The 13226-nt window shown below is 40.6% G+C and overlaps 1 protein-coding gene across 1 annotated transcript in view; it reads left to right on the top strand.

Moving 5' to 3' along the window:
- The window catches only part of si:ch211-186j3.6 (neural-cadherin), a 51321-nt gene that overhangs the window by 26333 nt on the left and 11762 nt on the right, over positions 1-13226 (top strand). Inside the window, exons 16-25 of the mRNA XM_041267494.1 lie at positions 156-299; positions 897-1180; positions 1488-3102; positions 3647-3740; positions 4203-4387; positions 6232-6458; positions 8336-8613; positions 10476-10690; positions 12537-12664; positions 13078-13205. Coding sequence (XP_041123428.1) covers positions 156-299; positions 897-1180; positions 1488-3102; positions 3647-3740; positions 4203-4387; positions 6232-6458; positions 8336-8613; positions 10476-10690; positions 12537-12664; positions 13078-13205 — 3298 coding nt within the window. The remainder of the gene's footprint in view (positions 1-155; positions 300-896; positions 1181-1487; positions 3103-3646; positions 3741-4202; positions 4388-6231; positions 6459-8335; positions 8614-10475; positions 10691-12536; positions 12665-13077; positions 13206-13226) is intronic.

The raw sequence follows: 13226 nt of genomic DNA, 5'->3' as shown, positions 1-13226 counted from the left end.
ATGAAAGCATATTCTAGCAGGGTTGGCCTCAGCCCCAAGGGCCCCCCTTCACATTTGCCTGTTTGTTTGCATCAGAACAAAAGCCATCTTTAATAAATTAAGCTGACAGAATAGGAGCATCCAAGTTTCTCATCTCTCACTTATCGCTTTTCCAGACACTTCATATGTGCGCATTTTCATCAGTGATGTGAATGATAACAAGCCCATCTTTGCTCAGAGTGTCTATGAAGTCAATGTAGATGAGGATGCAGACGTCGGCTTCGTTGTTATCACTGTCAGTGCTAATGATGAAGACGAAGGTAGGTTGAGAGAAAAGAAAGGGTTCAGGGTCAAAATATATTACATTATGTATTGTTGTTCATTTAGGAAATGATGGGTGTTGCTAAGCTCAGCGATTAGACTACTGTTGTACATGTTATGAAAGTAATGGTTAGATATGACACTGTTCATGCTACCTAAATAGAAGTACAACCCTGATTATTTGAAGAATGTTAATGAAGGCTTTACATTACCTATATAAGGATATATGATTTACATTGCCATGGAAGAGATTGCATAAGCTGTACCATCCTATGCCTCTTGTCAGTGTGTAACAAAGAAGCAGAATAGGGGCCGAACTGTGGCAGTTCAATGAGCCATCCAGAATTTGTTCCAAAAGAACCATTGAGAATTAATATTTGCTCAAACCCTTGAGTGCTCTAAATGTGTTGATTGTATTTGTTGCTGTGCATTTAACAGTGAGTTAAAATATATTGCATGAACTTGGAATAGCAAATGTTCTATTTTCAACTGCCACTGTATTTTCTATGGAATTATTGTGCCTGTCAGATTAGGAGTTCTGTTTCTCTCTACAGTAACCCTTCCATAGTTTTCATTGTTTGGTTGTCGTGGTTTAGGTGCCAATGCCAAATTGAGGTACCAGATTACGTCTGGGAACACTGGAGGAGTGTTTGATGTGGAGCCGGAGGTTGGTGCCGTCTTCATTTCTCAAACTCTGGACTACGAGCAGGCCAAGAGGTACAGACTTCACCTGCTGGCTTCGGATGGCAAATGGGAGGACTACGCCGTTGTCATCATCAATGTCATCAATAAAAACGACGAGGCCCCCGTCTTCTCAATGAATGAATACTATGGGAATGTGACAGAGGAGCTGGATGGATCACCAGTGTTCATACTGCAGGTAAAGCATTGCTGGAATTTGAACCTACTGAATTCAGAAGCAAATTGCATTGTTATCTTGCTGGGTAGTCATTTATTGGTAGTTTCACCTATCTATTTGCATTAGAAATGCTGCTTGAATCCGTCTGTGGTAATATGAATATAATGACCAATTGGGAAATACGTGCCACAGTTTCGCCACTGGAATAACAGTGGTATTTTTATATATACCGGTTTCATAGTAACTAGCACTATTATTGTTTGGTTCTAGACAAATTAGCTATGTCAAAACATTATTGGAAGTTAATGGGTCCTATTTGATTTTCCAGGTGACTGCAATTGACCCTGACAAGGAAGCAGACCAGGGTGCCCTGAGATACTCCCTGCATGGACAAGGAGCGGAAAGTGAATTTATAATCAACGAGGTGACTGGAAAAATCTATTCTCAAAAGACACTCAATCGGGAGGATCGGGCGGTCTGGCGGTTTGTCGTGCTGGCGACTGACGAGGGGGGAGAGGGGCTGACAGGATTCACAGACGTGATCATTAACGTGTGGGACATTAACGATAACGCTCCTGTTTTCACCTGTATGCCAGACAACTGCAACGGGAACGTGCTGGAGAACTCCCCAGTGGACACCTCTGTCATGGAGATGACAGCTACCGATATGGATGATACGACCGTAGGTCATAATGCCGTGTTGACTTATAGAATTGTTGGGAATGCAAAGAATGGCATTCATTTGGACTTGTTTAGCATTAATCCTACGACCGGAACAATCTTTGTAGCAATGGGGGCTTTGGATAGAGAAAAGATGGACAAGTACTTTTTTGTTGTGGAAGCGAAAGACGGGGGAGGAATGACAGGAACCGGCACTGCAACTATCTGGGTGACGGACGTTAATGACCATGCACCTAAGTTCACCCAAAATCCCTGCAGTGCAAGAATCTCTGAGAACAGTGACCTGAACTCGGCTGTGCTGGAGGTTTCTGCAACAGATGCAGATATAGGTGAGAATGCCCAATTGACTTTCAGTATCATCGCTGGAGACCCAGAACAGAAGTTCTACGTTCAGAACCACAAAAAGGAACAACACGGGACGATAAGACTAAAGAAGAAACTAGACTATGAGAAATTAAATGAGCAGCGGTTTAATCTTACCATTAAAGTGGAAGACCTGGATTTTTCCAATGTTGCTCATTGCATCGTAGAGGTTGAGGATTACAATGACCATGTTCCAGTGTTCATTCCCCAGTTCTATCAGCTCAACCCTTTACCAGAAAATGCCCAGATCGGTACCAGTATTGCCAAGATGACAGCCACTGATACAGATTCTGGTCCAAATGGACAAATCACTTACAGTATTCTTGCAGAATCAGACCCCTACGGGCAATTTTCTGTTTACCAAGATGGACATGTCACGGTTGCAAAAAGTCTGGATCGTGAAACAGTCGCACAGCATTATCTTATTCTACTGGCCACAGATCAGGGAAGTCCTGCCCACACAGGAAGTGCCACAGTGCAGTTGCCCTTGATTGACGTTAATGACAATGGACCAGAGTTCGAAGCCGCCTACATGCCTGTGGTTTGGGAAAACGTCCCTGGGCCTCAGATTGTTCGAATGAACCAGACCTCTTTGCTTCTCCACGCGGTTGATAGAGATATCGCTGAAAATGGACCGCCCTTTTCATTTAGCTTGCCTCAGGAGTTTCGAAACAGTACAGACTTTATGCTGAGGGATAATGGTAATAATACAGCCACTATCACAGCACTGAGGCAATTTGACAGGGAGGAACAGAAAGAGTTTTATCTTCCCATCATCATGAAAGACAGTGGGCATCCTTCAAAGAGTGCTACCAACACTCTGACCATCACCATAGGAGATGAAAATGATCATCCCCATGAGCCGGGACACAAGGAAATCTATATCAACAACCACAGAGGTAGGACCATGTGTGCTTTACGTTGATCCTCTATTTATGTTGATGCGTCCTTTGGTAATATATTGTTTATAGAGACATGTATGTCTTTATTTTCAGTAAGGGTCAGTTATACTAAAGAAATACCAATGTGAACGATTTCCCAAAAGTGAATTAGTAAAGTACGCAGACAAGAAGCTTGTACGTATAGTGGAAGGGAAACACAGGGATGATAAAAAGGATATTTTTTTAGGAGGAGGGATCAGAAAATGTAGTGCTTGCTTAAAAGAATCTGTTAGAATGTTGGGGAGAGGCAAAACATACTGTGTGTAGGAAATTGGCCTGCTGAATACAGAACGTCTCGCAATGTGAAAATGATCCTTGTTATCAAACTGTGAGTGGCGGTTTCCCTCTGTGAGTTAATTTTCCCCCAGAGTTCTAATACTGCAATTACTGGGTGAGTTAGCCTTCACTGTGGCTGACAATCACTCACTGTGACCGAAACAAAAAGTACTACAGAGGGAGCAGAACATCTAACTCGATTAGTATCATCTTGCTTCCCAAACAGGAAGAATGCCGACAACTGTTCTGGGGAAGGTTTACACTCCAGATCCAGATGACTGGGACAACAAAACCTATACCTCTGAGGGACAGGTAGCGAAGTAAGACAATTATTCCAACCAATTGAACAGAATCAACACAAGACAAACTCCCAAAAGACCAAAAGAGGAACTGACATATAGCTATTGTTTTTCTATATACCGTACTACAAACTAGAAAAAAAAAAGTAATTCCCAGGCTAGTATCGAAACACTTGTTGGAATAATTTGTATATCATTATAATTTTGTACTGTAGATAAATGGCCAAGCCTTCATAGATACATCAGTGTGAAATAAAATATTAAAGATGGTCTTGTTTTATTTTAAGGGACTTGGCCGTTTATTTCATGTATATAAATGTTACCCCCGTGTAATATGTTAGCAAGGTAGTTGTCAGCAGTTTATAGAAAAGGAAAGCCCTGTGAACTAAAGAGGGGCTTTAAAAATGAATGAATACAGTGAATGAATACAGTGTTCATTCAATATGTTACTTGCTATTATATGGTGTGCTTTTCCTAATGCAGGTACTTCATTTTGAACAAAAGGACTGGCTTTCTTATAATCAAAGAAAATGCACCTCAGGGTAGTTATGAGTTTAAGGTCAGGGTATCGGATGGACTCTGGCCCGATGCTGTATCGAGTGTAAAAGTCCATGTCAATGAGCTCCGAGATGAAGCAATTTACAACTCTGGCTCCGTACGCCTCTCAGGTAAGACAAGCTTTGCAATTGTTTCCATTTATAAACCATCGTCTTCTGTGTGCGTTTACTGCCGCAAACTCAGCCTGTGCATTTCACATTAAACCCAGTGAATCCTCAGATAGGGTTTTACTTGTTAAGGGTTGTTGTTTTTGTGCTCATTTTCTTCTGCTTAGCATATTTTTTGCTTGCCACAGGTGATAGGTCTCTGCTATAGACCACCTGCTATCATCAACATTTTGTTTTGTACGCTACATAGATTTTCTGAACACTTTGCATTATACTTGCATAGTTACAGTTTGATTATACCTCTGTTTTGTGTGGGAGGGATCAGCCTTTGTTGGCTTGGAAGAAGATGTTTGAAGCAAACTTCACTGAGAGATTTTAATAGGATTCTTTATTCTTTAATTCTTTAAGCCACGAAAGCCCAGTGAGAATAAGAGTTTTTGGTGTTTTTACAATATTGGCTTTGGGATTAACTGAGGGATCTAAAGAACTGTGTTGTGCCGATGTTCACACACACACACACACACACACATACAGTATATATAGTACTGTGGATGGATTTTATAATATTTATCTTAAACGCTATCTGAACCTGTTTATTTTTTATACACCAAATCCTCTAGAGGAGCTAGAAATGATTTGATCAATCTGATTCCCCTCTGTCATCAGGTGCAAGTGGTGTGGGGAACAAAGTGAAGGTCCAGACAGCAATTTCTCCCAAAAACAATCAGTGTTTTATTAAATAAAACAAAAGAAGCCACCCCTCTACCAGAAATGGCACTGGGAGAACGCGGCGGGCTTGCAAACCCAAAATAATAACAATGGGTTTGTAGCGACAGCTCCTGGGCGCTCACTCCTCTCTTATAAAGAACAAAAAAGACAGAACAAAAACAAGCAATACAGCTTCCGGCCGTATGGTTACGTTTTCAGCACAATGGCAGAACTAACGCAACTGTCTCCCCTTTGTATCACCAAACTCCTCCCTGCAACCAGCCCGTTGCCATGGTTTATCCAATCACTGCCTGACCCATATCTGATCGCATTGGAGTTGTTTAGAATGCTTGTACTTATGCACTTTCCCCAAGATGGCTGACTTCTGGTTTCCACCAACCGTCGAGTCGACCTGTCTATGGGGAAGTGTACTACCCGGCGACCTTTCCGATCAGGAGGGGATTTACAGCATCCTTTCTTTCTCTCTTTATCACACCCTCCGTTTCAGTAAAAGGGTTTTCAGATTTGTAATGTAGGAATAGTAATTAATCTTGAAAGGTACAGAACTGACAGCCGATTTTAGAATGGTTTCTTCAGATCTCTCAAAGCTAGACATGGCACTGCTTCTCTGTATTTGTCTGATTTACTGATCTGTCTCCTTTATCCTTTTTTTTCTTGAGCTTGTAAATGCACTGGAAGAAACAAATAATCTGGTAATGTAGAACTGGAAAGAAATGTCTAATGAATCTGGAAAGAAAAACATTGACGAAGGGCCCAATTCAATTAAGTGTTAGCTGGGGAAAAAATAATTTTTTGAAAAATATATATAATTTTACATAATTAGGAAAGTTGACGTGGTGGTAGTTTTTATTTTAAGGCCTTTTCAATGGCGTTTTATTGTACCTGTTTAAAAAGCTAAAAGTTAATTGATTTTAGCCCCATGTCTTATTTAAACCCCTCTTCAAGAATAGCAGAGGCATAGGAGTGACAGCGGTCAGCTGGCATTTGTAAAGACCACATAGCCATCATTTTTCCCTTTTCAGACTTTTCAGCATAGACTAAATCTTTTTCCTTTTCTGGAGTGTGCATGCATGCTTTTGATGGGGCCCTTTGGGTGCTATATTTGTGCTGTTGTTCAGATATCACGGCAGAAGAGTTTGTTCAGAAAGGGGAAGATGACAAGAGCAGGTACGAGACTTTCAAGGAGTTTCTGGCAGAGATCTTCCCTGCTTCCCCAGACAACATCAACGTGTTCAGTGTTTTGAATGTGAAAGACAGGAGGACTGACGTGAGGTTCTCTGTGCACGGCTCCTCATATTTCAGACCAGAAAAACTGCACGGATACATTGCAGCCTACAAACAGGAGGTAGGCACTGTTTGGCAACATTAAACACTCCGGATTGCACATTGTATGCTTTGTGTTGACCAAAATGTACTGTGCTATTGCCACCAAAATGTGCGGCTACAGTATATAGTACCAAGCCTTCTACTTATTTGAAACATTTCTTGTTTATGTGTTACTGCATGTCAAAAAAAAAACTCAAATGAAAAGCTGGCGAAAACAGAATGTCTCCCCTCAGTGGGGTAAACAAAATAAACAGTAAAAGGAGGCATGTTAGGATAAAAGATTTTAGACACAGAATTTTGAACAGCTCCCTTCTGTGAATAATGGCTTATTCTGTACACTGAACCCTTCTGCTCTCCAGCTGCACATTCACACTCTCTCTGAACAGGCTGATAACACAGAGGCTGAGCAGGAGAGCCTGCATTCACAGATTACACATGTTGCTTACACTCTTGGATATATTAAAGCCAAACAATAACATGTGGGTAAAGGTGCATTCAAAATAACCTGATAGTGCTGAATTCTCAATTATCCTGTTAAAAAACTACAGTGTAAATTCTCATATATAGGGTTGTGCTCAATTACAGGGCATTTGTACTGTATTTACACATGTGGTTGTGTATTTACACTGTAGTTACCCTGCAACCACATATACAATTACAGAGCATTTACAGGGCAGTCAGAGACGCTTACCACATCACCAGAAATAGGAGTATGTGCTTAAGGAATGACAGTACGCTTATCTGCAAGATAATCACATGAGCTTATATGGAAAGAAAGAAAATATATAATATATCAATAATCCATTGTATAGGATTGACTATACTGACTAATACAGCGATTGCAGCACAATCTCAGTATCATTATTCCTTTATTAGTACAGAACAACTGCATTGACATTTGAGGGTGTTTTAGGAATACAAATTACCTTTTCACACAATAATTTACGCATTAATCTGGCATGTGGAATAAGGCAGCGTGATATTCAGAGCCCTTCACATATGTTTGTCTAAATGCGCCAGCTCCGAGGGCTTTGTCCATCTGGTACTGGGCACTGAGCTGCCACTGACCCCGGGAGGCAGGTCCTCCCTGCCATAGGCTCCCCTCCGCTTCCTCTGTCAGGACCTCTCAGACTCACACAGGCATTCGGGGGGGTAGTTCTATTGCTGTGGCCTGTGTACAAGCATTGTGTAAGGTTTGCATGCCCTGCAGCTTTCAGAAATGGAGGTTACAGTGACATCTGTGTGATCTTTCTGAAAACTAATGTGAAGGGAGACCTGACAAGACCAAGCCAGTGGTATCTGGTATCTGATACAGCACAGTGGATATCAGCTGTTTAGGGCTGGGTGTAGTTGTGATTGGAATTATGAAGCCCAGGGCATGGTTTTAAATCACTCCCCCCCACACACTTTCTGTTCTGAAGTTCTCTTCTCTTAGAGCTAACTGCATATCTTCCTTTTGTTTAGTCAAGTCTAATTTCAATCCCCTATATGGAGGTTTGGGAGACTGTGACCTATCAAAGATGCTTGCATACTCAACAAGGACCTCTACTGCCCATCCCACATCATATCACCAGAGGTGGCCAACAGAGGTCCTATGCTGGTCCAAGCATATCGAGGGTATAGAGTAACAAACTTCTCTCATTATTGGGTCCTGACAGATTCATCTTATGCCAAATGCTCAGGAAAAGGAGTTTGATCTATTTTATTTGGGAACAGCTCTCAGATGGATGTTCTTTCTGCTTCTCTGCTCATTTGTTAGCTGTAGGCTTACTTTTAATCCTGTTTGTAATAAAGGCTTCTTCTTCAGAGCTTTATTTGCAATTTTTCCTGCTCCCATTCTCTCACTCCCCCATAAATGGCAGTGTATCACACCCCCTCTGCCTCCCTCTCTCTCAGCTGCAGTTGGTTCTCCAGTTGAATGTGACCCAGGTCCATGTTGATGAGTGTGTACAGACTGACTGCAGAGACAGCGCTGGCTGCTCCAATCACCTGACGGTTAGCGACACGCCCACAGTGGTGGATTCTGGGAACATGTCCCTAGTCTCTCTGACAGTGGGAGTCAATGCAGTATGCACCTGTAGCAGCCGCGAGCATCTCCACCAATCGTGTTCCTCTTACCCACGAAACCCCTGTCACAATGGCGGCATATGCATGGGCAGCCAAAATGGATACAGGTAAGACACAAATGCTCATCTCCCTGGATCAAGATGCAATTACATAACCCACTTTATGTCTGCAATCTTATTTTTTGAAATTGCTCCAGTGTCTCCCTCTACATTCATAGTAATCCATTTTTGATACTGCTCACTTGACCCTAGCTCATCTCTGCTATTAAGCAAACCACCACTAATCTGCACAAAATATGGAACAAAAGGTAGAGACATGGGGTTTTGCAGATTGATGAAATGCTGTTGTGACTTGACTTTTGATAGACAACTTTGTAAAACATGATTTTAGGGTAAGAGGTTAAAAGTACATTATTTCTTTCTTACAAAATGCAATCGAGCAGCAGCATATAGAGATCCTCTAATTGCATTCTCCTTTAGGCACAATGTCAACAAATATGCCCAAATCTATTTATCCATCTGTTCAATTTTTTTAGGATGTTAAGAACTTATTTAGAAGTCTTCATCTATAAAATGTTATTTTCAGTCTGAATTGGGTGAATCTCTAAGTCCTAATACCTAGGGAGTGAATGGACTTGATTGTATCAGAAATATAGAAGTCTGGAAAATCTTCTAAAGAAAAATTTTAGGGGACTTGCTAGAAAACTATGCTAATTATTTTTTAAAGTTTTGGTAAAACACATTTCAAGCAACACAGTTTGTGTGGTCAATTTGCTGTGTACTACACAGCTTTTCATTTTACATTAGATACTGCAATATTTGGTCTTTTACCCAGTAGCCAAGCCAGCTTTGATGTTCACATGGTGCTTCACAGTGTAATCATGTGATTTATTTAAGAAAAAAAATCCTCACCACTGATCAAAGGTAACATAATACAGGGCTTCAGTTCACAGTTATGTATAAGCATGGCGAAATAATAATGAATCAATTGGTGTGCAAATGCCCCGTGGTTAAAGCATATATTAATACAGTTGAATTAAAGCGCAGGTTTGGTTATATTGGCCCAAAGTGCCTATTTAGCATTTTGTTATCAAAATAGCTCTGGTCTACGCTGTTACTATAAGTAGCACTTTAAGAAGAAAATATGCCTCTTTCTCCTCTACTTGCAAGATAATATACAGTAATTCACTTGAAAACATCAGCAAAAAGAACCACTTAAGTTGCATCAAAAAGCTGTGCCACGATAACGAAAACATAATAAGAGCCAATCATTTATCCAAGGAGCCTCGTCTAAAGTGGTTCTAAATCACGAAATTAGAAGTCACATATTTTCAATGATCTCTCAAGCATTCACAGCACACCATGCTGAGTAAAGTCTCCAGATAACTGAATTATGTTCAGAGACCAGCGCAGAAAAGGCTAACTGGCTGATGAAGGATGTTTTCGATGCTGATGCAAATTGCAGCAGTCATTAGGAAGGTGCAGTATAAAAAGAGTTTCCTGGAGGCTGCATGTATGCTGTGTTATCTAGAGTGTGAAATATTGGGGCCATGCTCATTATTTCTTGCAGAGTATGAGGTTTTAAATGGAAAGGAAAAAGGAATGGCTTGGAACAACTACTGCTGTGAACCTGCAATTTCAGGATTAAGCTACTTGGCCCAACAATATGGATACTTTTTTAATCCACGTTATTCTCAATTACAGGTTTTATTTGCTATTTATATAGTGCATGATGGTTTATATTGTAAGTATATAGTAGTCATTTATTATTTTATTGGAGTATAGAGAGGCTATGGAAAATGAATGCAGTATCATTTTCTATTGTAGTACATGCATTTTATTTTTTTCAAATAATGGGAAAAAAGGAGGTTTCAGCCACAAAGGCTTAATCCGAAAGAAGTTGTGGCAAGTTTTTAGAGCTTGTTTAAAAAAAAAAAAGTTGTTTTTTTGTGTGTTATTTGTTTCCTCAGGTGTCAGTGTCCTCCTCAGTTTGAAGGCCCTGACTGCCAGCAGACCAAACATGGTTTCCATGGCAATGGCTATGCTTGGTTTCCCCCCTTAAGGCCTTGTTTTGAGAGTCACCTCTCTCTGGAGTTTATCACTGAGGTTGCAGATGGGCTGCTTCTTTACAGCGGGCCTGTGACAGAGCCTGGGTTGTGGGACCCAGAAGACTTCATTGCAATAGGTATTTCACGATAAAAAGATGGACATTTTTTGACACAGTTTAGATGCCATGGATCCCTTTTAGTCTCAGCAACTTAAGCAGTAATTTAGGTAACACTATGACCACCATTCAGTACACTCTCTTGTTGTTTAGTATTTCAGCATGCAGGGAGATCAAGTAGTTCTGAGTGAAGTCTTTAATTATAAAACTGATGGAACTGTTGGCATATTGAATAATATTTCTGAAGAATCTTTCAAGATAACTTGAATATCTTCCACATTGTTGAGAGCATACTGAGCCTTGGGGCCTTTTAATTTCTCCAGGGTTACTGTAAATGTCTGTTTCCCAGCTCTGCTTTGTTGCAGGTGCTCTATATGAATCATTGTTCTGTCCGTCACTGCCTTGCTCTGAGAAATGCTGAAGGGGGCTCTCAGTGGTGGCAGGCATTCAAGTAAATGGTAGCGGTTAACACACGCACACACACACACACACACACACACACACGCACACACACACACACGCACACACTTGCACACACACGTGCACACACACACACACACACATGATGAACACTATAGAATTATATATATATATATATATATATATATATATATATATATATATATATATATATATATATATATAGTTATCCTCAACACCTGCTAAATTGTAACAAATAAAGATAAATATACAGCAAAGCTATATTGATAGGAAGCTAAAGAGAAAACAAAATCACATTCCCCTCCACTGTAACTGAGCAATAGGTCTTTTGATCCTTTGTTAATTTTTACAGCTAGGGTTCCCAACTGTCCATTGCCATTTGGGTATTTCCATTCTCGCTGAGCCAGGCCACTGTGCAAACATGTATTTATTTTTTATTATCAGACTGTTAAGTTTGAGAACTACACTGAAATGTATTCTGCGTTATTTTGCCATTCACTGCTTAACACGGGAGCCGATTACTGAGCATCTATTATTTAAAAAAAATCACACACAACACCACCCCCCCCCCCCCCCCCCCCCCCCCCCCACCCCCACCCCCCCCCCCCCCCCCCACCACCCCATCGCTTCGCTCGCATTGCTGGTTTTGTCCGGTTTTGGGAAAATATAAAATTGGCAACCCTACTTACAGTAGCTCATTTTAAAAGGAATGTCAAAAGGAAAAACAAAAGATTACAAGGATGACTATAGAAAGCAGACATCTTAGTACAGTACGTATCAAATTGGCTCTTGTCAAAATGCATTAAAATATTGATAAACAAAGTCCAGTCCTGCTGAAGCAATTCCCTCTGTAATGAATTGCAGCTGAAGCCCCAGTCCATTTTATGACACATCCTATCATGATTAATCTCAATTAGAGTGAGCAGAACTAACTGTTTGCTTGTTTGATCAGTTTTAAGGCATCTGCAATCATTACTTTAAAAAAAAAAAGCCACATAAAGAGGAAAGCAAATTTAGTAAAGTCCAGACTTAACGATGCATTATCTTCAATGAGCCTTTGCTGTAGTTCTGTAGTACATGATTTCTAGGTATAGTGTATAGTGTAAGGTAAGGTCAGCTAAAATATGGAGCAGACATACGGTAAAGGAATTATATCTTACTATAAAACTGAACACAAGTGCAGTAGATTTCACATGTGAACAGATTGACTGTAAATGTTGTTTACTGATAACAGTAATAAAGAAGATAAATGCTTCTCCTATACTATGCTCTTTACAGCGACCTGTATTTCAGGTTGGACCCCAACTAAACAGACAGTAAGTCAAAAGCCAACAAGAGCTGAGAATTTGCATGTCAGTCAGTTCTCTTTTGTGCTGTTCTTGTAAAAGTTGTAATTTTTTTTTGTTTGTATTTTTTTATGTCTTAGAGCTCATAAACGGTACTCCAATGCTGAAAATTAACCATGGCTCAGGCACACTGGTGCTAAAGCTCCCGAGTCACGTTAACACAGCTGACAGAAGGTGGCACCGTTTGGATGTGAGAGGCAATGGCAAGGTGGGGGCCGTCACTCAAACCACTTGGGTCTACTTGACTTCTTATAATTTTCACTTTCAGATGTTTACCATGGGAATGACAATGTACCACTCTGCTTTTAACTTTCAATTCTTTACTATATTCACTTGAGGTTTACCATGCTTGTATGCTGTATTACACTTTCATATGCTTTCACTGTGGTACACCAATATAAGCTTTATTAAGGGTTCCTACTGTACGACACAGTGTTTATATGGATGCCCACATAGTTAGGGGTTGGTGGTCTGTACTGCCTTAATCTACCAGACAAGACAACCAGCTTAATTGTACTGAGATATGGCATCCCATAGCAGGGATATTCAGCCCCAGTAGAGGCTATTGTACCAAATTCAAACTGTCATCTTGAAGTGAAGAGGAATATGTATCATTTCCAGGAGGTGCGTCTCACTCTGGACCACTGCAGCAGTGCTGAAGTCACAGAGATCGAGGGTCTGGGAAACTGGCTGTCTTCAGAAGACCGCTCCAACTGTGAGGTCAAAGGGGAAACTCCTAATCACGACAGGTAACTAAAACAGTAACCAAT

This window comes from Polyodon spathula, chromosome 13, assembly GCF_017654505.1.
Source record: "Polyodon spathula isolate WHYD16114869_AA chromosome 13, ASM1765450v1, whole genome shotgun sequence".
NCBI lineage: Eukaryota > Metazoa > Chordata > Actinopteri > Acipenseriformes > Polyodontidae > Polyodon > Polyodon spathula.
The sequence above is the reverse complement of the archived record's forward strand: the minus strand, read 5'-3'. Positions and strand labels throughout refer to the sequence as shown.